We start from the raw sequence: 21070 nt of genomic DNA, 5'->3' as shown, positions 1-21070 counted from the left end.
CCTCTCCTCTGGCAACCCTTGGTTTGTTCTCTAGTTAAGAATCTGTTTCGGGCGCCTGGGTGGCTCAGTTAGTTAAGCGACTGCCTTCGGCTCGGGTCATGATCCCGGAGTCCAGGGATGGAGTCCCGCATCAGGCTCCCTGCTCAGCGAGGAGCCTGCTTCTCCCTTTGACCCTCCCCCTCTCATGTACTCTCTCTCTCTCATTCTTGCTCTCTCAAATAAATAAACATAAAAAAATAAAAAAAAGAATCTGTTTCTTGGTTTGTCTCTCTCTTTTTTTCCCCTTGCTCATTTGTTTTGTTTCCTAAATTCCACATGAGTGAAATGATACGGTATTTGTCTTTCTCTGACTGACTTATTTCCCCTAGTGTTATACTCGCTAGCTTCATCCATGTCATTGCAAATGGGAAGATTTCATTCTTTTCTTTGGCTGAATAATATTCCATTGTATATATACCACAGCTTCTTTATCCATTCATCAATCGATGGACACTTGGACTGTTTCCATGTCTTGGCTATTGTAAATAAGGCTGCTATAAACATGGGGGTGCATGTATCCCTTTGAATTAGGGTAAATACCCAGTAGTGTGATTGCTGGATGGTAGGGCAGTTCTATTTTTAACTTTTTAAGGAAGCCCCATACTGTTTTCCACAGTGGTTCCACTAGTTTGCATTCCCACCAACAGTACACCCATGTTCCATTTCCCCTATGTTCTCTCCAACACCTGTTGTTTTTTGTATTGTTGATTTTAGCCATTCTGACAGGTGTGAGGTGGTATCTCACTGTGGTTTTGATTTGCAACTCATGATGGTAAGTAATGATGAACATCTTTTCATGTATCTGTTATTAGTCATCTGGATGTCCTCTTTGGAAAAATGTCTACTCAGGTCCTCTGCCCATTTTTTAAATTGGACTATTTGTTTTTTGGGTTTTGAGTTTTATAAGTTCTTTATATCTTTTGGATACTAACAATTTATCAGATATGTCCTCTGCAAATATCTTCTCCCGTTTTGTAGGTTGCCTTTTAGTTTTGTTGATTGTTTCTTTTGCTGTGCAGCTTTTTATTTTGATGTATCTTAAATGTCTCTTAAGACTGTTAATTGAGACTCTTATAGAGTTATTTCTCAAACATCCTGATGGCCCAATATATTATTACCATTCAATCATACACCCCACCCCCATTTTGCGGTAGGACTTAAGCATAAGTGAGATAATATCTAATTGACTTTATTTCTCATACACCAGACTTAGAAATAAATTTCATCATGATTTACAGTACTTGTCAGGGCTTTTCTGGGGAAGATTTGAATACAGACTTGCCAATTGTTTCTATTTTGATAAAAATTCCAAAAAATATAAGAGTAGTGCGTTGAAACTCTGGTAGGCATTCCATGCAGAGATGATATAACCTTTGTAAAGATCCAGTTGGTGAACGGCAAGGTGCTTTTTATAACAAGGATTGAAATTAGCAAATGAACATTTGTTTTTCAAAAACTACCCCTGTCACTGACATAACAGTAGTTTCATTATGATAGTCCAAATTTCCATGCTTACCTTGGGCTTTCCATCATTCTGTTTTTAATTGTTTTATAATAATTTTCCCCTGTATTTCTTTTAAATGGAGTCACTCAATTAATAGTGCCATCCTAACATTGTTCTCAAATCAACATATTAAAGTAATTATTTTGGGATTATTTTAGAAATTTAAAGGAGAGGGCTATTTAATGCAAATTTATATTTAAGTAATTCACAACATTTCTGTTACAAATATCATTGTACCTAGTAACCACTGGGATGAAGTGGTTCACTTGAAACTGATTTCTTTCACCTCACAAAGTTGTTTGAAAAGTGAACATTTTGGTAAGGCAGATATTTACAGTGGGGACTTTTTGGGTCCATATAACAGACATATTTGAGCTAGAATGAGGTATGAATGTTTGAATCTAGAGTCCTCAGAATGTAATAATAGATCATTTCCACCTTTTTATCCATATTTCTTCATCTAATGGGTTTTAGTTATATAACTAATGGTTGATACAACTTCTTCTTCCCCACTTTATCATAAACTTGATGTTCTTTTTGTTTCCCCTTGTTTTAGTCATATTGCTGTGACTTCTCTTTTGTCTCATTCGGCTTATATATGACATCAAAGAGATGTTACTCTCTTTGGAAAATATGGTGGATTGGAGTCGTTTAACCCAATGCATGTATCTTCCTGAGATATTGGGATAATCCCAGCCTCTTGTATAGTGGTGATAATTCCATCTTTGGAAAACATTCAAAGAATTTGGCCAATATTATTGTTCTGCTTCTAATACTCTTACTATATATTTATTATTTATGAATTAGCAGCTTCTGTTAGCTGTCTTCTCTATTTTATTCCAGAACAACCTTTGCAGAGTTGGTGGTTGTTAAAACAAACATGAGGAGTCAATGATGGAGTTATTCCTGCCTATTGCTCCCCTCCTCACTTGAGGTTTTCCAAGATGGCCAAAGTTGCAGAGTGTTGCTGGAGGGAGGTTTTGTTCACCAGAGTGGAGTGCTTTCCTGGGACAGTTCTGCTGAATTTGCAAAAGCTCATGTAACATTTTCAGGCTACACCAGGAGTTCTGAAAGCACTGTTGATGTCCTTAAACATAAATACCTTGACTTGCAGTTTGTTGTGACAGGGGGTCAAATCCTGTGTGTGTGTGTGTGTGTGTGTGTGTGTGTGTATTTCAAAACAGTGTGGGGCAGAGAAGGGTGTGAATATACACCAGCAAAAGAAAGGGGACCATTTACAAATATTGCATATTATCTCTATTCACTCTTTTTGAGTTTAAATCCTTCATTACTATTGTTTCGTTCTTTAGTTTCAAAAAATGTAAGCTTCCAGACCTTGCCCTGCACGTCTTACTTCATATGACCTAGTTGTCCACTTGCAAAATGTATTTTCCCTTGGGCAAGCATGCCTCCCCTGCCCCGAATAAATTCACCGTTGAAATTTTGTCAGACTTTGAGCTAGTTACTTAAACTGACTCAGCTTCATTGTCTTAGTTTATAAATAAAGATCATAATATCTGTAATGGTTAGGACAATGCTAGCTGTTATCACAGTTAATTCCCAAATTTTCGGTGGCTTACCATGATAAAAGCTTATTTCTCAGCATAGTTTGAGGTGGGTGTTCCTCACCAGGGGCCTTTTCTCATGGTTTTAATCAAAGACCCAGAGTCTTTCCATCTGTAGCTATTCCCTTCTCTAGGTCCGAGGAGCCCATTCACTGAGCTCACAATAAGGAGAGACATGGTAGTAAAAGTACACAGCTTCTTACCCACCTTACTACTGTTCACATTCCAAGAACTAGTCATGTGTCCACAACCAATTCCAGGGGTGGGTGTGGGGGATACTAGAAAATGTAGTCTCTAGCTGGGCAGAGTCATCTCAGCAGCAATGCTATATAGTATGTAAAGAAAGGACAAATCTTTGATGGTCCCTCACTCAACTCTGCCACATCTGTCTTGTACATCTTTTTTTTTAATATTTTATTTATTTATTTGACAGAGAAAGAGACAGTGAGAGAGGGAACTCAGCAGGGGGAGTGGGAGAGGGAGAAGCAGGCTTCCCGCGGAGCAGGGAGCCCGACGTGGGGCTCGATCCCAGGACCCTGGGACCATGACCTGAGCCAAAGGCGGATGCTTAACAACTGAGCCACTCAGGCACCCCTGTTTTGTACATCTTATGTAGGATTAAATATACTCACATAGACAAGGACAACTGACCTGGCAATGAATGAACTCTTTCCTAGAGAGGAGGTATGGTGAGTGAGTATAGGTATATCAGGTTTTCCTGATGTGATTAGTCCATGACTTTTTATTTTAGGAAGAAGTATTGTTCACTGCTTGAGACTCATAGGATTCAAACACCAAAATCCTTTGCCAAGTATTAGTGATAATACATGCACAGGGCATGCTCAGCTTTAGATGCTCTTCTCATGAAATTTAGAACACAACGGATATTTCTCATTACCTTCACGTGGTACCACAGTGGGTTTCTATGGGAATCTGGATCTGAAAGCTAGCCTTCAGGGACTCATGGCATGATTATAAGTCTGAAAGGACCTTCATCCCAAAATAACTCCTCCACCGGCCATTCCAGACTCACATTCCCACCTTAGTCCCTCCTTCAGGACAAAGGTTTCCAGCTTCCTTCTTAAACTGTGTGTGACATAAAAAGGCTAATAAATTGGCTCTTTGTAATAATAGCTCTAATTGGTGCTCACTTTGGTCAGACAGTCAGATGGAAGAGCTCAAGGAAAACCTGGTGTTCCCTTTTGCATACAAACACTCTGTCATGGACAATGTCTTGAGCACAGTTTTTGCATTTCAGAGCTATCAGTGGAATTGGGCTCAATAAAGTAAATGCTAGTAGAGCCTGTGTGAATCATTTTAAGATCTGTCTTGGAAAAGCTTTCCCCGCTACCCACCCCCAGACAAAGGTATCACCTTATTTGTAAATTTCTTATTCTAAAGTATGGAAGAGTTTCTGAGAGACTCTGCTTTGATAATTGGTAATTAGATAACAATTAGATATTATATCTGGGAACTAGCACTTATAAGAATTTTCAAGAATTGATCTCCATGAATGAGAGATTGTATCAGACAATGCTGTGGACAAATAGATACCATCTTAGGAGACGTGTTCTTAAGTCATTTGTAATATTACTCCCCTGATCTGCATCTTATGATTTCGTTCATCTTCAGGGGAAAAAGGTATTTACGTGTAGGGGTAGAGGAAATAGGCCACTACCCATATGCTTTTGGGTCTGACTGTGTGTTTGGAGTGTCCTTAAATTCCTGCTTTTACTCATTGCAAAAAGGCAAGTGTCTCCAAGCCTGTTTGGCTGAGTCCTGCCTGCCCTTGCCCGCTTTGGTCCATCTCACTGCTCACTCTTGCAAATTGTGCTGCTCACTTAAAAACACACACCTGGGTGGCTCAGTTGGTTAAGCGACTGCCTTCAGCTCAGGTCATGATCCTGGAGTCCCGGGATTGAGTCCCACATCGGGCTCCCTGCACAGCGGGGAGTCTGCTTCTCCCTCTGACCCTCTCCCCTCTCATGCTCTCTCTCTATCTCATTCTCTCTCTCAAATAAATAAATAAAATCTTTAAAAAAAAAAACACGTCTCTGCATTACTTCCCTCATGATTTTATTTTCTTCTTTCCATTATTCTCTCTTTAATGTATATGCCTCGACTAATGTGCTTTTCAAACACGCAGTTTCTGCTTTTATTCCATGATTTACATTTATCAAAATTCATAGGTATTTTAGTGAAATTATAGATTGTAGTTCTTCCTATTGATGTGTACATCCTGCTGAATAGCAATGGCAGTTTTGGAATAGCTTGTGTTTTAATTTACAATAAATATTTAAGTTTAGATTTAAATCTCTCTAAGAATGGAGTCAGAGAGTAATTTTACTTTTGAATTAATATAATTTTAAATAGATAATTGATTCAAATGGTAGAAAATTTAAAAGTTACAAAAGAGCATCTTGTAAAATATCTGTTTTGCACTGTATTCCCTTGTTGTCCAGTTCCCCTCCTGGCAGAAAACAAATGTTCTGTTAAACAAATGGTTTCTCTATTTCCTTCCAAGGATATGTGTGTGTATGCATTGGATTTTTTAATTTTTAAAAGAAATTATAGCATTCTATACACACTATTCTGCTGTCAGGTTCTTTTTTTCACACCTTATAATAGTGTTTTTTCTCAGGGCTTACAAATTGTCCATTCTTTTAAACACTCATGATCTACCTTGTTTGAGTGTCTCATAATTTATTTAACCAATTCTCTACTGAATATTATATAGATGTTTTCAATCTTCAGCTATTACAAATTGTGCTACAGTGAGTAACCTTACACTTACATAAATAATTCTGTAGATGTGCAACTTTTGGATCTCTGCTAATGTGATGGGTTAAAAAAAATAAAGGCTACCTCAGTTATGAAGGACGTTGAATTAGGTATTCCTAGAAGAATTTAATGAGCTTCGCTTTCTATTCTTTTACTTTGTCCTTATGAGATATTTTTAAATGTTTTTCTTATTGATTGGTAAGTGCTCATTATATAACAGAAAACTGGCTGTATGTCTCTCATCTGTGTTGCAAAGCCTCCCCACCACTAGCTTTGGTTTGTCTGTTTGCTGTTACAAGTTTTCTGTTGGTTTGCTTATTTGTTTAGGTCTATGTCTTACAGACTTTTTGATATGAGTATAATCATATGTCTCATATATTTTATATCATGGTTTTTAGTTTTAACTGTAATATTTTAAAAGACTTTTTTATTCCAAGACTATAAAAGAATTCTGCCATGTCCTAATTACTTTGTGGTTCTATTTTTAATGTTTAAATTGTTGATCCATCTGGACCTTGTTTTGTTGTTAGATGCATGGTATCGATCCAATTTTATTTGTTTATTTCCAGATGGCCACCCAGTTGTCCCAACACCTTTTCTTGAAAACCCATCTTTTCCCTGCTAGTATGAAAAGCAAGCTTCATCTCACACTATATCTCTCTGTACAAATACACTTTTTCAGTAGACTAATGACTTCATTTCCTTAACAGTGCTGTCTCTCCTTCTACCATTACGTTTCTGTTTTTTGTTTTTATTTTATTTATTTATTTACTTTAAGTAGGCTCCATGCCCAATGTGGGGCTTGAACTCATGACCCTGAGATCAAGAGTCGCATGCTTTACCAACTGAGCCAGACAGGTGCCTCTCCTTTTGTTTTGTTTTGTTTTGTTTTGTTTTTAGAGTTTATAGTATGTCAGCCAAATAAGGCAGAACTCTTTATGCAAAAGCCCTGACAGATAGAGGTCTTTATAGTTTATAATTGACTTTATAGTGACTGCCTTCCTTTTGTATAAGCCACAGAATTCTTTTATTTCATGAAGGTGTAGAATTAATCCCTACATAATGCTTTCCCATCACCTTAGGACAGTAGTTCTTAATGTTGGCCTGAGATTACTTCAGCAGCTTCAAAACAGGCACATACCCAGAGATTGATTGTTATGGGGTGACACCCCTACATTAAAAACAAAAACAAAAAAACCCAGGTTACGGGAGCAGAAAGTGTTGAAATGTATAGGTATAGTCTATTTTATAAAATGCCTCCACTGATATTAGGATAGACTCTATTTTTATGGATTTTCTGTATAGTTCATTCTTTCTAGCAATTCTTTGTTCCAGTTTATCACCATTCTCTTTAGAAGTCTTCACAAGACTATTGTTATAATTAACCAATAAGATATTTGAAAGCTTTTTCATGTGACAGATGTTTACTGAGTACCTATTATGAATCAGGTGCTATGCTAACTGTCTGGTGTGGAATGGGGAACAAAACTATTACTTTGAGAAACAAAGTGTTGGTGTCTAGACAAAATCATCATTAAACTAGGGAACTACCACATTATAAGGCACAGATTTCTATCATAGACTCTATTATATGGAGTGCTACATATAATGGTACATTCCCTTCAGAATAGTTTGGGAAACCTATAATATATTAATTTTGTCCTTCAGCTCTAGGGTTTACTGTAGCTTGATATTATAGTTTATTTGATAGAATATCTTATGCAGGTTTGAAAATATTCTCAAATTTGCTTTTTTTAAGATTTTTATTTTTAAGTATTCTCTATACCCAGTGTGGGGCTCAAACTTACAATCTTGAGATCAAGAGTCGGGTGCTCTACCAACTGAGCCAGTCAGGCACCCCTCAAATCTGCTTTCTAAAAGGTACTTCTTGGAATAATCCTACAGACAGATTTCAAAGTGCTAGTTTCTCATACATATAAATAAAATTGAAATCATAGATATGTGACTAGAAGTTAACACATATGAATTGTTGCTTTTATTTAATAACATTGTACTGCAATACTAAGTTAAACAAATTGTTTTTAAGGCAATATTATTACAGTGACAGTTGGTAAGAATCATATGATGATAACAATATAGAAGTAGCCTCTAGTGCAAATTAGTGTACTAGATGTTGATTTTTAATTGTCTGAAGTACAGTTTTTCCCTAAAATACAATAACTCTAAAAGAAGGAAAAATCCTTACTGACTTATAAAAGGTTGAAAATTTGGTGTATTTATTTCTATTTAAAAATACATTTAGATCTTCTTCCTATAAAATAATGTAGGAACCCAGAAACTCAGTAAAACAGGTGATCCAGAAAACATTTTCCCATTAACTTTCCACTTCTAGGCTATATCAGTGACGGACATTTAAACTTTTTCTAATATTTTCCCCTAGTTGTTCACTTTTTGCTTTTGAGTGTGAAAAATGAGTGTCCTGACATCATGGAGAAAATTCTTTTTTATGCTATTTTTATATTCTGTAATTTTACTTCTGCTAGCTTTTTGAGAGAGTTACTCAGTACAAGTCACCTACTGCTGATATTATTATTGAAAAAAATGAATATTTCTTAGGGGTTTTTACTTTTTTGGAAGGGGGGTAAGCACTATTTGGTTTATAGACCCTAAAGCCTTGCACTTAACATACTCCTCTACAAGCAATAATCCTAACCCCCAAACATCCATCCTAATTCTAAAATATGTTTAAAATGACATGATATAAAATGGCCATCCATGCTAAAGTTAGTGTATTGCTTCAGCTGTGTAAAAAAGGGGAGGGTACTGGTTTGTCAAGTGGCACAGTGCATTAAAATGTAAAAATGACTTAAACCTATTTTGCAAACAAAGAACTAGGCCATCCTGCCTCATCTCACAAAGATATGAGGTGACATGGCAATATCTGCCGTATGGAAATAGAAGGAAAAATGTTCTCGGCCTTTCCTAAATCACTCTTCCACCACAGGTTGCTGCACCTGCCTCTTGTTCACGTGGGAATTTTGTCCCACCACAGAGACAGAGAAGTTCCTTGATCTTTATCTTCATGAATCAGTCAGATCCCCTAGAATCTTATTCACGTGATTTTTAAAAAAAATTTTTTTAAGGGTTGATTTATTTATTTGAGAGACAGAATGTGCATGTGCGTGCAAGCATGTAAGTGTGGGGCAGGGGCAGAGGGAGAGAACTCAAACAGACTCCCCACTGAGCGGGGACCCCATTGTGGGGCTTGATCTCATGACCCATGAGATCATGACCTGAGGGGAAACCAAGAATCCGATGCTTAACTGACTGAACCATCCAGGCGCCCCTTCACATGCTTTTTTGATCCTAAAATTTCTATTTTTCTTAAACTCATTGACTCTAAGATACCTGCTGTACAGGATTTAAATACAGATTTGTCCTCCTTACTGAATATCATGTGTATTTTAATTCATAGATTCATTTATTCATTCATTCTTGGGCCCTCACACACAAAGCTTTTGTGGCATGATACACACATTTTAACTACATATCAGAGTGTCTTCACTTGCCACTTCTTTTGATGTAGCATTGCTATGCATCCAATAACAATGTTACATTGCAAGCGAGAGAAAGCAGTAAACAGAACTAAGGGAAGGAAGGATCTGGCTGTCAGTGTAAATGTAAATAGCAGCTGTTCCATTCAAACTGTTTTAAAAACTACCACACGGTGAGAGCTTTGCATATAATAGGCCAGAATCAGGTTTCAGCGTAAAATTTAAGAGACATGCTACCACCCTCCTGTTTGCACTGTTTCACTTCTCCCACTACTGCACAAGCAGTGGAGGACAAATATATATATATATAATAGTGTCTGTGAAAATGTTATCCAAATATCTTTCAGTGACAATATTGCAATATGCAGATACATCAATATACATAACTCAACGTAATGTACAAAGATGACACTGTGAACGGGTTATTGTGTTAGGGGCAAGATACTTGCAGTCTCAAGATCACATGAGCTTATCCTCGGTCATGTGCTATGGCCACTGTTTCAGATTTTATACCTCAGTTTTGAAATGTCTTGAATTATCTCCCTTCTGTCATTTTTCTAGCAAAAGTGACTATCCTATATGGCATTACGATCTCTCTCTTTTTTTTTTTTTTTAAGATTTTATTCATTTGCCAGAGAGAGAGAGAGCACAAGCAGGGAGAGCGGCAGGCAGAGGGAGAAGCAGGCTTCCTGCTGAGCAAGGAGCCTGATGTGGGACTCGATCCCAGGACCCCGGGATTATGACCTGAGGCTAAGGCAGATGCTTAACAGACTGAGCCACCCAGGCATCCCACAATGTCTTTTTTTTTTTAATCCTTGTGCCATTTTTCTGCCAAATATGCACACATTTTCTTTCCTATCAGTTAGGGGGATAACCTACTGGTAATAAGCACTTTAAAAATATTTCCTGTACATTGCAACTTTATCTAAAACCGTGACCCTTCAATAACTAGCACTACCCAGACTCATCAATATAGGGACCCTTTCCATGTAGTTATGTCCTCTTCCTATTTAGAACGGATGGCTAACAAGGATGTTTCCTACTACATGAATATGAAAATCTTAACTAAAAACCTGCCACTGCTTTGAAATGGGGGAGGGGGTTGGAAATCATTGATCCATAATTCACAAAACATTATCTGATCTAATTCCCCATGTTAACGCCCTTCTCCCACTTTGAATGTCTGTAAAACATTTTATCTATAACATTCATGTGATACTTGTAGTACAATAGCTTTGTTATGTATAATAGCAACATAATGTCCGTAAACATGAGCAGATGATAGTGTTCATATAGGTTGCAATGTAAATTAGAAAGTGCTACTAAGGTGTTTCTTGCTACTATTATGGGGATGATTGTCATTTTCCTAGAAATAGGGACAGCCCTTTTATAGCCCTCATTACTCCTACATAACACTGCACCTTGAGCAAAGTCAGTGCTCAGTATATGTGCAATGAGAGCTTGCTTTTTTTTTTTTTTTAAGTTTTCATGCTCAGGTGAAATTTGGCTTGAACTTTAAAACTATTATTGTTTTCAAGGTAGAACTATATTGCCAAAACTTACTTTGCAGATAAGCCATTTTTACCTCATTTCTTACCAATTTACTCAGGTTTAAGATGTTTGTGAAAGACTAAAAGTTATTTATGATTTTATTATACTTAAGAAGCATTGTGTTTTTACTAACGTACATAAGAAGCATTGTGCACTGTGCTAAAAGGTACTGAAGCCTACCATGAAGCCTGATGATGCTGGTACTATGATCACACACTATAGCATCCTTGCAAACATAATGGTACGAAATTGATAACATTCATTGCTCTCCCCTTTCCAAAGTGTTTCAGGTTCTTTGGACCCTTTGTCAATATTTTGATAGATCTCCTGGGAAAGATATCTGAATATTTCAAATATACTAAGGATAGATTGTAGGTCGATCAACAACAGAATGGCAAGCCCATGGAGCTTTTTCCCTTGGGCATTAATGTGTAGGATCTGAGAAGCCAAACTGGGCTCGAGCCTCTAGGGAAGTCAAAACTCCTAGTTTTTCTTGTTTTCCCCTTCAGGTTTTCACATACCCCTGCCTGGTAAGTAGCTTCTCTGTTCCTCAATTTTTCCTCATCCTACAGCATCCCCCACCCCAAAGGTCCTTTCCCTAGGATTATTTAGAATAAATAGGAAAAAATGATCCGTCTGACCACAAGGAGGGATGAGGCTTGAGGAAAATATAAAGTGTTACTCTTACTGAGTTTAGACGTTTGTGGAAAACTGACTTTTATTGTCTGCCAACAGGAGAAGCTTTACACTTGGCTCGGGATTTTGGCTACACTTGTGAAACAGAGTTTCCAGCCAAAGCTGTAGGAGAACATCTTGCCAGACAACATATGGAACAGAAAGAACAGACTGCAAGAAAAAAGATGATCCTAGCGACCAAGTAAGCAGAATGGGAAGTCTCTATATGCCTTCCTTCAGGTTTTCCATTTTCTTTGAGTGAGGGAAAGAGTCTAGAAAGTACCAGTTCTCTAAAACGGAGGGTCTCAAGCTTTAGCAGCTAGATGTACTACACAAGGACATACCCTCACCCCTGGCCTTGCACCCATAGCAAGATTTACAAACTACCTTTGTTTAGTGATGATGAAAGTTTTTAGAAAACCTCTCCAGAATGTGCAGGAGTTATTAGGAGAAAAGTATGTTTAGGAAATGTAGATTCCAGACAAATATGTCATTAGCTGCTATGTGATTTGGTCGAAACCACTCACTGAGCCTTAACACATGAGGGTGAAGATCTCAAAACACTGTGAATGTTTGGAGAATATGACAAAAGAGGACCTAGGTGTGTGAGAGGTAACACGGAGACCTCTGGGGCCAAGAATCACCATCAGTGCCCCTAGCTTTTCTGGTATATAATTAAGCAAATAATCCCTATACTGTCTCACCACCAGTGATGATACTGTCGAAAAGAAAAGGTATAATGTATGTGAAAGCTTCTGAAAAGTGTAAAGTTCAACAAAAATGTGAATTAAAATAATGACAGAGATGACACATGAAAGGGGAGCTTGCATAAGATGAGTTCAAATTCCCTCAAACTTGAAAGTTCTTTGATAAGGAATGGAAGAACTACCATTGAGTGTGTAAAAACCCAACAGAAAAGTAAATGCTGCTGCAAGTCATGTTCAAATTTTTAGAGAAAAATTTTTCAGGCAATAGCTAATTCTTGCTCTCTTTATTAAAATAAGTTATGCTACATAATAGACTATTAATAATCTTATCTAATTTCCTAACTGTATGTTCAGATTTTAGAGCTAATAGTTCCAGGTGGGTTAAATTATTATTTCTAAATTAGTTTCTTATTTGGGGAAAACTTTCAAAGAGATGATATAAAGTAGATAAGTGTTAAAGACATTGCTTCTTAGAAACTGATGGAAAAGGACTTCACAACATGTTGGCTAAAATTTAAATGGCCTCAAAATGCATAAAACCAAAACTAAATATTTCTTCTACCTACTTCTAATGTCACATAGGTCTTTTTTGGTTTGTTTTTACGAGTTTAAGTGTTTAAATGGGAAACCTACCACCCAACAGTTTTGCCCACGATACTGAGTCCCTCATTTGGGATTTGTGCTGCTTGTGGCTGGCACTGTTTGGGTTTGGGATCTATCTGTGTAGTGCTCTTCTGAGAGTAACTTAGATGATTCATCTTGCCCCAGAGAGAAGGAAAAGAAAAGATGGTGGCAAAAGGGGAAAAAAGGTAAAACAAGGAAATGAAAGGGAAAGGACCAGCTGAGAAAGAAAATGAAGACCAAGGGTTAGAGAAAGAAAATTAGAAGGCAGGTATAAAATGTGGATTTAAGATTTCAGGATAGACCTTATTCTGTGCAAGCTCCTAAAAATTTGCTGGTAGAAAGAGCTGAACCTGGATTTTTTGTGTGGCTAATCTCCTGGGGGATCTTTCCTTCTGTTTTGCTTCTACTCTTGCCCTCTTGCAAGGCAAGACCCAGAGGGGTCTTCATCAGTAACATTTTAGTTTCTCCAGGAGAAACTGAAAGTACATGTAGTCAGTTTGAATCCTTAATACCATCTCCGGAGAACTATAAAGACATGTTACAGATCAAGAGAAGAATACCCTGCTAGAAGTTAGGTAGTGTCCTCCAGGTGTTCCCAAAGCATAGTATCCTTCTAGCTGGCAGGATTATACAGATTTTCCCAATATGTATCCCCCTGTGACACCTCTGAATGACACGGTTATCCCCAGATACAGATTATCCAAGAAAAGACACCTTTATATTTTCTACCTCAAAATTAGTTGGTTATAGTTTCATCATGCATATTCTAAGACTTTCACTTCCTAATCCAGAGAAATCCCTCTTTTTGTCCTCCTTTCCCCAGGATGGTTCCATAGCTGCCCACCTCTACCACCCACAGCAATGCTGCCATTGACGTTCAGAACACAAGCACCCACTTTCTGGAGAGTTCCCATACTCTATTTAAATGTCTGTGCATTCAAACTGATGCAGAGATTTTGTTTTCACCGAAGACCAGTGTTAGAAGAACTTGAGGGGATTAAGAGAAGTACTTCCATATTTGTCAAAGTTATGCTGAGACGTCTATTTTAGAGTAGTGGATTCAACTCAGGAGTAGTATTTTCCTTTTACCTAGGATCTCAATAATGTCTATTTTTAGATGATATTTGGGACATTCGTTTCATAAAATACTGTGAGAACATGTACTTTGATCCCTCTGCCCATAGCTGGACATTTGCAAACCATTGAATAATCAAGAACTGGGTTCACTGATTCCAGTTACCTTATTTTATTCAAGAGTAAATAGGTCATAAACATCTAGAAATTAAGAGACAGGCTGTATAATCTTTTTTGTCTTTTTGGTTGTGTATATCCATCCATCTTCTTATAGACAATGGGAAACAAGAATGAGAGACTATGTAGTCATAGCAAATATATACAAGACAAGTAATCATCAATGTAAGTGGACAAATTAAGGGATCTGTAGGAATTACATGCTTTTTCCACAATATATGAATGGATCCAACATGTGTTCTGAGAAGTTTCTAATTTTCTAATAGTAGAGCTTTGAATATTTTCAATTAAAATGCTCAACGTTGAAATTAAATAGCCTACATGGATACTCGTTACATTCTAGTTAGCTCACCTTTGTTCAACAAGACTGTGACAGTTGCCTCAAAAATACATATGAAATTCAAAATCATTGGATGAGAGATCCAATAACTGATCTGCATTGTTGGATTGGCTTGCATGTTTCTCTTTTAACCCTATGAATAACAGATTCAGTTGTATTTAATTACTTTGCCAACTGCATAATTAAATGAAAGGCCCATTGACTAAGGGTCGAGCTTCCTAATTCCTCTTAATTTCTTGTTTTGTTGATTAACCAAATATGTTGGTGTAATTAGACAGTTACATAGGAGGGACAGAAACTGAATTAGACCATTTTTGAATTCTAAAAATGTACTGTACAAAACATTTGATTCATGGAAAACACATTTAAACTTCTTCATTGAATTTAGGACTAAATATGCTTAACATTTGATCTGCATTAGGGTAAAGCAGAATCGTCAACATGTTTTAATTGTTACTATAACAATAATTGTCAAAAGGAGAAACACAGAACTTGAAATTCAGGCATCAGCTTAAAAATTATGTCCTTAAGGACAGTGACATAAGTGATAAAGTTAGAATTTACGATTCACCGAAGATCATCTTGTGTTACATAATTCATAATGTGACATTTTGTTTTGAGAAATGAATATTTCTTATTGTAGCCTTATAAATAAAATTTTAAATGAGGACAAAACTAGTCATAAAAATAATATCTCTATAACTGTCATAATGAGATGATGATCATAATTGCCTGGGGGGGACTACAGAATTGTCCTCTGTTTTTAAGTCAAGAAGCTGTCCTAAGTCAGTGAGTTAAGAGCAGCAGAATCAAATACCAGAGGTTGAGAATTCTGGAACTTCTCCCAATAGCTTCCTGTGTGGTGTAGCTGAATTGCTTAGCACAAGTTAAATTTCTCCACACTTTGTCTTTTCCTCATTTCTTCATCAACTTTGAGTTTATTGTAACTTGCTATAATGTTTATACAGTAAGGAAGTTGATTTACCAGCTTATAAACTAATTTTTTCAATTATCCAAATAATTCTGATATCCTACCATAAGAACTAAAGCAATGTTTCAACCTTTATTTGAATTTTTAAATATATTTTAATCTGGTATAAAATTAAGAGACTCATCTTTAAATAGCCCCAATATTTTTTTTTGTAGTAATGGAGCATACTGATAGTCTACCATATATTAATTTATATTGCCAGTCTGAAAAATGATAGCATGAATCTGGATTTAAAATTTTAGTTAGAAATTTCCTAAAAAATAAAGATAATAGTATATCTAACTCTATTCAGTAACACAAAGCATAACAGATAACGATGCCCTACCAAATGGCATCATTTGATGCCACAGACTGGCATCAAAAACTTAGTTTAAATTGCTATTCATCTATGAAAACATAGGCAATACACCTGAAAGTCAATCAACTAAGTCTAACTCAGAACAGAAAAAGTGATAAATTCAGATCAGATATTCTCAATGAAAGTATACACATGCAGTTGTTAAAAGCATGCATTTAGACGCTAGATCTCAGAGACTAAAACATTAGCTGGAGGATATGGAGGATCCTGTTTGATTTAGAGCAGATAAGGGCCCTCTCTGGTTTTTTGTTTGTTTTTCCTCTCCTTATGATCCACTTTTACTTTCAACTGTGTTCACAATGAAAAGGGCAAATTCTATGAAATCACACAATATGAAAATAACACTGGCAATAAACCTGGGGATTATTACTCATTAAAAAAATCACAAATGATCTTTAGAAGAAATTTCAGGCACCTAATTATAAAACTCCACTGGCTTTAACTCACTGGTAAATTATTTGTACTTCAAGACATTTGTCACTTTTTGGTAGTTATTTGTTAATGACACAAATGCTTTGGAGAGAAATTAGTGGCTGGGTCCATGGAGTAACATTCACTTGGAATAATTTGACTCTCTTGTACTTACTTGTCTTTGGCTAGCTACATTGATAATTATAATCAGGGCTAATGATTAGATTTGTATGACTACCCATTGTAAATCCAGACCAAAAAAAGCCCTAATCACTATCACATTATCCCTTGACTATGGAGTGGCCTCACATTAGATGATGTATTCTTTTGAGCAAATCCTTAACTGTCCTTTATTTCACTCTTCAATTACTGTATTAATCTAGTAAGTTTTGTTGTTGTTGTTTAAAAAAAAAACGATTTTCTTTATATGTTTTGCTTCTTTAGAATTGTATCATTTAGACTATGTATCACAAAGGCTTTGCTGTTATTCAATATATACAGTAATGTGGTAATTAAAACTTATCAGAAATCACAATTATTTAATGTAAGAAAAGCAGCAGATTTTCTCTTAAGCATACCTTTTGCAAGAAACCATATTACATGGGACATAACAATCATTTTTGTGAGGCTAATGGGCTGAATTGTGGTAAATGATTATGTACTTTAAATATTAAAATATGAATTCAGTTCACAAGAGTCTGAATTCTAATGAAACGCTGGGAAACAGGATTTTCCAAAGCCTACTTGAATCACGGCTCTGAAAGAAGCCTATAACTTGATTTAAACTTTTTACAAATGTGATATCCCCTCCAAAAATCATATTTAATATTTTTAAAAAACAGTGATTAAGTGTGATCCTTTCATATAGATTTTTCCTTATGCTAAGGTTGATCTGTGAATATTCACCTTAAAAATGAACACGGTTTTGTCAGTGCTCGTGGGCTGTTGATCACTTCCAAAGTTTTACAATTTTCCTATAGTACTTGGGAGCAAAGTTGCTGTTGTGAACCTCATCTGTATGTTGTAGATGGAACTTTGGAGGTTGATTTATGAAAGTTGACCTAGTCCTCTTTTATTTTATTTATTTATTTTATCTTTTTTTTTTTTTTATCTAGTCCTCTTTTAAATGAGAAGACAAACCTTTGGTAAAATATCATGGGCTGAAATTAAAGCCCCATGTTAAGGGTTCAACTTCAATGATGGATTTCTTTCATTTTAGACAAATTTGTAAAGAATTCCAAGACCTCTTGAGCCAAGATAGATCACCACTGGGATCCTCCAGACCCACTCCAATTCTAGACCTTGACATCCAGAGACACTTAACACATTTCAGGTAAGACTGGCTCTTCAATCTCCTCAGACTCTCTTTTAAATTCTTAAACCATCTTTATTAACCCAGACATTTTTGTATTCCTGTCACAGTTCTGTTTAGGCGATATTGCTTATATATTCATATAGTGACTGACTGAATCTTTTGAAATTGCAAGCATCTAAGATCAAATTATAAACATAACTAATGCATGAAGCATTTTAGATCAGAAAATTTAGTGTCTTTATGCAATTTTCAGGAAATTGTGACTTTGAAAGTGAACACTATTATTTCAAGTAATGGCACTTTTGAATCAGAATTCTGAAATCATTTAAATACTTCTTTATCTTGGTGAGGCACATCGTTGAATGGACTGATATGACACAAATTAATGGGATATCATACACTGATTTTACAGGCATATGTTAATAATTTCTGCCCACTTAGAAGCTGCAAATGGTTCTTAAATTGGACCACACAAGTATATTTTAAAGCTCCTGGAATGTGTTATTGAAAGCATATTTAAAATTTTATTTTCTGAGATGCTTTGGAAAAGAATAGACTATTTTTTTCTGGTTAATTTATGCCCTAGAGACAATGTGGAAAGGAACAAGATAATTACTCAGGTAACTTCCAGTTTTAAAGTTCTAAAATTCTAATGCCTTACATGATATTTCTCATCAATGTAAAAAATATTTTGTCCTCTTTTAACTATCATCATTCAGTTTAAAAAACAACGTTAAGCCGGGGTTCTTGTGTGGTTCAGTTGGCTAAACATCTTGATCTCAGTTCAGGTCTTGATCTTAGGGTCTTGAGTTCAAGCCCCACACTGGGCTCCATCCTGGCTGTGGAGCCTACTTAAAACAAAACAAAGCAAACAAATAAAAACAATGTTAAATAAAGACTATTATACATTAAATTTTAAAATGTTTTCAGTACCTCTCACCAATAATGCTGTTGAGGAGGATACTCCCTTATATAAAATAATGGATATTTCAATGAGTTGGAGTTTTATCTGCAACATCAGAGACTTTTAAATAGAATATTTTATTTTGCATCATGCCACAAGACTCCTTAAGATGTAGTAGATACATCTTTGGAGACTAAATTTAGGGTTTGCCTTCTAAAAATGTACCAGATATACCAAAAATATATCTCACAGGACTTTTCTCCTAGCACTCAATTGGGTTAGTGAAAGTAAGTGTAATAAAACTGGTAGAAATTACAATGCCCAGAAGTTAAGGGGAAAAGGCTCTGGAGTCAATAGAACCATCTTCAAATCCAGACCCTCATACAGCTGAGCTGGGTAGTTATGGGGTAACATGCATTCTTTCCAACCCTCGATTTCCCTAGCTTTAAATGGAAGAAGAACCCTTTTATTGTATGGTGGTAGTGAGCAAACATGACATAATGCATATAGGCTGGCTCAGTCAGTAGAGCATGTGACTCTTGATCTTGGGGCCATGAGTTCAAGCCCCACGTGGAGCATAAAACTTACTTTAAATAAATAAATAAATAAATAAATAAAATGAGATAATGAATATAAAGTAAGCATTCAGTGAGTGATGGGTTGTTTACTCCACCACCGATCCAAGTTTAGAAGATATGGTTTGTTCCACTGTCACATCTGTACAAATATTTTCCATATTTTTGTATCCACACTAAAGATATTTGTAATTTTTACAGAAGTTCAATTCCAAGCTTAATGATTTTTATACAAATCAAGTCTTGATTTAAGGAAGTTTGTTAAATTACGAATACACTCTAAGGAAGAATTTATTGTTAAAACATAGAGAATTCAGATTTTATATCACAGCTACCAGGTTATTCCAATTACAGGTGCTGCAGCCTTCATCAGATAGTGAGCTGTCCTTTTTCAGTCTCAAAACAAAATACGGCATCAATGTGTAAATTGAATATTAGCAACAGTGTGAAATAAGTAGGCAAACCATGTGTTTGCTCAGCATAGGCACAATCTGCTAATTTGTTGATACTTTAGTTAGTTGCCAAATCAATGCCACAGAACTCCTTAGAGGAAACTTTCACTTCTAAACTTGAGCTGTATGTTTCCTTCCTGGGCTTTATTTGCTCTCATTTACCTCCCCCCTATGCAGAATATGGTAAAAAACGAGTCGGGTATTGTCCCGAAAAGAGCTACATATATTGAAAATTGCTCCCCCCCCAGTTCAAAAAGAGCTTATATTTTGGATGTAAAACTCTCAAGATTATGTATGGCTGCAGATTCTCAATCACAACAATTTGAAATATACAGCCATACCTTGAAACAATTTAAAACTACATGGTATATCTACTTATAAAAGTATCATCTATAAAAATTTTGGTATTATCATTTATATATTAATACACATGGGCATAAATATTGTATTGTTATAAATATTAAGTGTTTCGATATCAGAAAGTTATGATTTCCTATTTATTATGCCTTTTTAATATTTTCCAGATTTTTTATTTACTTTGCTTTAACTATATTCCAGATAATTTATTTTGACGAGATGTTCTGATTTCATAGTGGAAGGTAGTAGGATGATAGAAATCATTTAACTGGTGGAGTTTTGGGAAAGAGATGAGGTTCAGTGGGGTGGAGTCCGGAGCCGATGACCAAGAAAGAATTCTTAAGGCGTCTTTAGTACAAAATGGTGGTTTATTAAAGCATGGGGATAGGACTCGTGGGCAGAAAGAGCTGCTGCCCTGTGGTCTTGAGGAGGGGCTGATTATATACTCAGGAGCTGGGGAGGTGAGCACAAAGGGGGTGTCCAGAAGGACTGCTATATGCTAAAGACTCTCAGGATACTGGAGGCCTGGTTATTGTCAAGCCAAGGTTGTTTTTCCCTCTAATGACGCATGAACATGAAGACGGTTGGGAGTTTCCTAGAGGAGTGTCACGTTCCTCCTATCACGCATCCTTGTCAATGGGCTTCAGGTTCAAAAGAAATTCAATATTACTTACATTTCCTTCTGCCTCAGCCTCCCTCAATTTCATGTAGGGGAGGATGATGTTAGGGCTTCAGGAAACTGAGTTATGGGTCTCTGGAAGTTAGGTTATTGATAAGAAAGCTTCTTCCTTGTAAGTCACTAGGACATTTGTAAACTGAGAGAGACTTCTGTCCTGCAGGACTGTGATCTTCATCAGTTAACCATTTGTTTTTCCTTTAGGGCAGCCAGGAGTGCCTGAGGAATGTCACATATATCCCAAAGTGGCGGGGGCGGGGGGGGGGTACCAGCTTCTGCTTTGTCCTCAGCTAGCCTTCTGCTCCTTCATCATAACTAAAATTCACTTTATAGCAAACTTCCTAAATTATATCTTTTTTATTGTGATAAAAAGCACTTAACGTAAAATTTACCATCTTAACCATTTCTAAATGAACAATTTAGCAGTGTTAAGTGTATGCACAATGTTGTGCAACCACTCTCCAGGACTTTTTCATTTG

General features: G+C 36.2%; 1 protein-coding gene across 2 annotated transcripts in view; it reads left to right on the top strand.

Moving 5' to 3' along the window:
* The window catches only part of TFAP2D (transcription factor AP-2 delta), a 52555-nt gene that overhangs the window by 18518 nt on the left and 12967 nt on the right, over positions 1–21070 (top strand). For both annotated transcript variants that reach the window (XM_028097472.1, XM_088024349.1), the window contains 2 exons: positions 11691–11832; positions 17532–17645. In XM_028097472.1, the coding sequence (XP_027953273.1) occupies positions 11691–11832; positions 17532–17645 (256 nt within the window). The remainder of the gene's footprint in view (positions 1–11690; positions 11833–17531; positions 17646–21070) is intronic.

The sequence above is a fragment of the Eumetopias jubatus genome, unplaced genomic scaffold (assembly GCF_037043125.1).
Source record: "Eumetopias jubatus isolate StellerSeaLion01/CBP00866 unplaced genomic scaffold, mEumJub1_p1.0 scaffold_6, whole genome shotgun sequence".
Lineage (NCBI taxonomy): Eukaryota > Metazoa > Chordata > Mammalia > Carnivora > Otariidae > Eumetopias > Eumetopias jubatus.
This window is presented reverse-complemented; position numbering and strand designations above follow the sequence as displayed.